Here is a 2,295-nt window from a genome sequence, read left to right as displayed (position 1 = left end):
GATAAATACATAAGTTAGTAAATAATACAGTTAAATTTCTACTACCCTAAGAAAAACAAATGAGGACTATTCAGTGAATTAGTTTCTGAAGCTGATGAGGATGCAGGGGAGCTTGGAGGATGATGGCTTTGGTTATTTATATACGAATTGTGCGAATCCCTTTGCGGGTCCAAAAGCTGCTGTGTAGGTTCTGTTGACTCGTTTCCCACAGGTGAAGGATATGGTGTTGAAACAGATTTTGCTGAGGAATTGGAGGATGATGGAGTGAATTGATGGACTGATACGTCATTCATGAGTTGCTTCAGTTCAAAGTCTTGTACAATTGAAAAAATCCTACTTTTAGCTTGATGAAACAGTAGTGGATGCAATGATTTTAGGGCTGGTGCTATACCAGCCAAAAAAGCATCAACTGGGTTTTGTATATCTCTCTGTTTTTCAGCTTTTTTTCTGCCAAAATGTAAGCCATGAGCTGGCTTGATGCAGATTCTTGTGGTTTAACCTCACGCTGAAATTTTCGTTTCAGTGGTGGTTTCATAAACGTGTTCTTCTTTGAAGTGACGGACGAATGAGCTGAGGGCGTCTGGGAATGCCGAGTGCGCTCTATCAAATTCTCTGTTTCACTATCCTGGGTTTTAATGATCCATTCTTCATCTGGAATGTCTTCTTGTGTAGACACTTTTTCGTTTTCAACAATCGACTGTTCCTCTTGGGAATCTGTATTTGATTCTTGTTTATGCTCATTATTGTCTTGCGTGTAAGGAACATTGGAAACTGTTTCTCGTTCTACCATGTAAGGTAGCAGGAACGTTAAGAGATCTTCATACTTGTATTTATGTTGATGAACAGCAGCTTGTCCTGAAACAGTTTTCCTTTTCTGCAAGGTCTTCCTTAGTTGGTCACGAACAGATGCCCATTTTTTTTTGCATTCCTCTATTCCACCTATAGCAAAAATATTTTAAATCGCGTATTTATATTACAATGTTTAAAATGCTGCAAATATTTTATAGATTATACAGTATTTCTCATCTTATACATTTAATTTTTTCAGGTTCCTTGCTACAGGAGATTCCTTTAAAACTATTTCCTTCAGCTACAGGTTGGGAAAATCCACAGTTGCAGCTATCATCCATGACACCTCTAGAACAGTTATCGATTTATTGTTAGAAGAGGTAATGCCTGTGCCGAATGAAGAAAAATGGAATGCTATAGCTGAGGAGTTTGATTGCAATAGACGTGGGAGCGTACGGAAAAAACTCTGATGGAGGCATTTTGGTAAATTCAAATCTTGGAAAGTCATTGGAAAACAATACGCTTAGCATCCCAAAGAGTAAAACTTTACCCGGAACTGATGTTGAACTTCCAATGGTAATTGTAGGCGATGAAGCTTTCCCTCTCAAAACATACTTGATGTGACCATATCCTGGCAGGAACTTAACAAATGACAAGGCTATATTTAATTATCGTTTGAGTCGGGCAAGAAGAATATCCGAAAATGCATTCGGTATATTGCAACAGAAATTTCGAATATTTAGAAGAATCCTTCAGGGAGACCCTAATAACCTTACAATGATTGTGACGGCTGCGTGTGTACTGTACAACTTTATTCGAAAAATGGAAGGTTATAGGGTGCCCAAACAGAGAATGGATCAAACGGAAACTGCTGAGGGATCCGGAAGTTCATCAAATCTTCGAAACCTACCTCGAATTCGTGGGAGATCAACAGATGCTGCATTTCCTGTACGAGAACAACTCAAAAAATTCCTGAACTCTCCACAAGCGACTGTGGAATGGCAAGAACATGTCGCCTTGGCGATATAACGAAGACATAAACCAAACATCTGTTTGTAAAACAAAAAGTAAATAAATATCTTTCGGGTATTAAAACTTGTATAGTTTTTATCTTACCTTTGGCTTGTAGATCTGTTGCAATTGTCTTCCAAACTCTGTCTTTGTACTCGATATTCCTGTAATTTTCACTTCCCTGATCGTAAAGAACAGGAAACTTACGAACTTCCTCTATTAGTCGTTCCACATCCATGTTTTGTACACAGAACAGTTTTGCGCAGTTGCACAGCTCACAAGACAACCCCACCGTCAGGCCGTGTCCGTCACGTGAAAATTTAAACACGGCGAATCCCGCCCGGCCCGGCCCCGGCCCGTTGACGTTCCCCGTGCACGGCCCGGTCAAGTGGGGCCCGCTGCATTTGTTTTAATGTTGTATTTCGTAGTCCGGGTGACGGCCGATACTCGGACGTGTCTCGGCACGGACACGGTCCTGACATGTGTGTCCCGAAC

General features: G+C 40.7%; 1 protein-coding gene across 1 annotated transcript; it reads right to left on the bottom strand.

Moving 5' to 3' along the window:
- Window positions 1-385: 385 nt before the first annotated feature.
- Window positions 386-2,038, bottom strand: LOC126470765 (transcription factor Adf-1-like). The gene is made up of 2 exons (XM_050098770.1): window positions 1,906-2,038; window positions 386-939 (listed from the first exon to the last, which is right to left on the bottom strand). The coding sequence occupies exons 1-2, from the start codon at window positions 2,036-2,038 to the stop codon at window positions 386-388; spliced, it is 687 nt and encodes a 228-aa protein (XP_049954727.1).
- Window positions 2,039-2,295: the final 257 nt, after the last annotated feature.

The sequence above is a fragment of the Schistocerca serialis genome, chromosome 3 (genome assembly GCF_023864345.2).
Source record: "Schistocerca serialis cubense isolate TAMUIC-IGC-003099 chromosome 3, iqSchSeri2.2, whole genome shotgun sequence".
Taxonomy (NCBI): domain Eukaryota; kingdom Metazoa; phylum Arthropoda; class Insecta; order Orthoptera; family Acrididae; genus Schistocerca; species Schistocerca serialis.
Note: the sequence above shows the minus strand (reverse complement) of the source record. Positions and strands in the feature narration are given on the sequence as shown.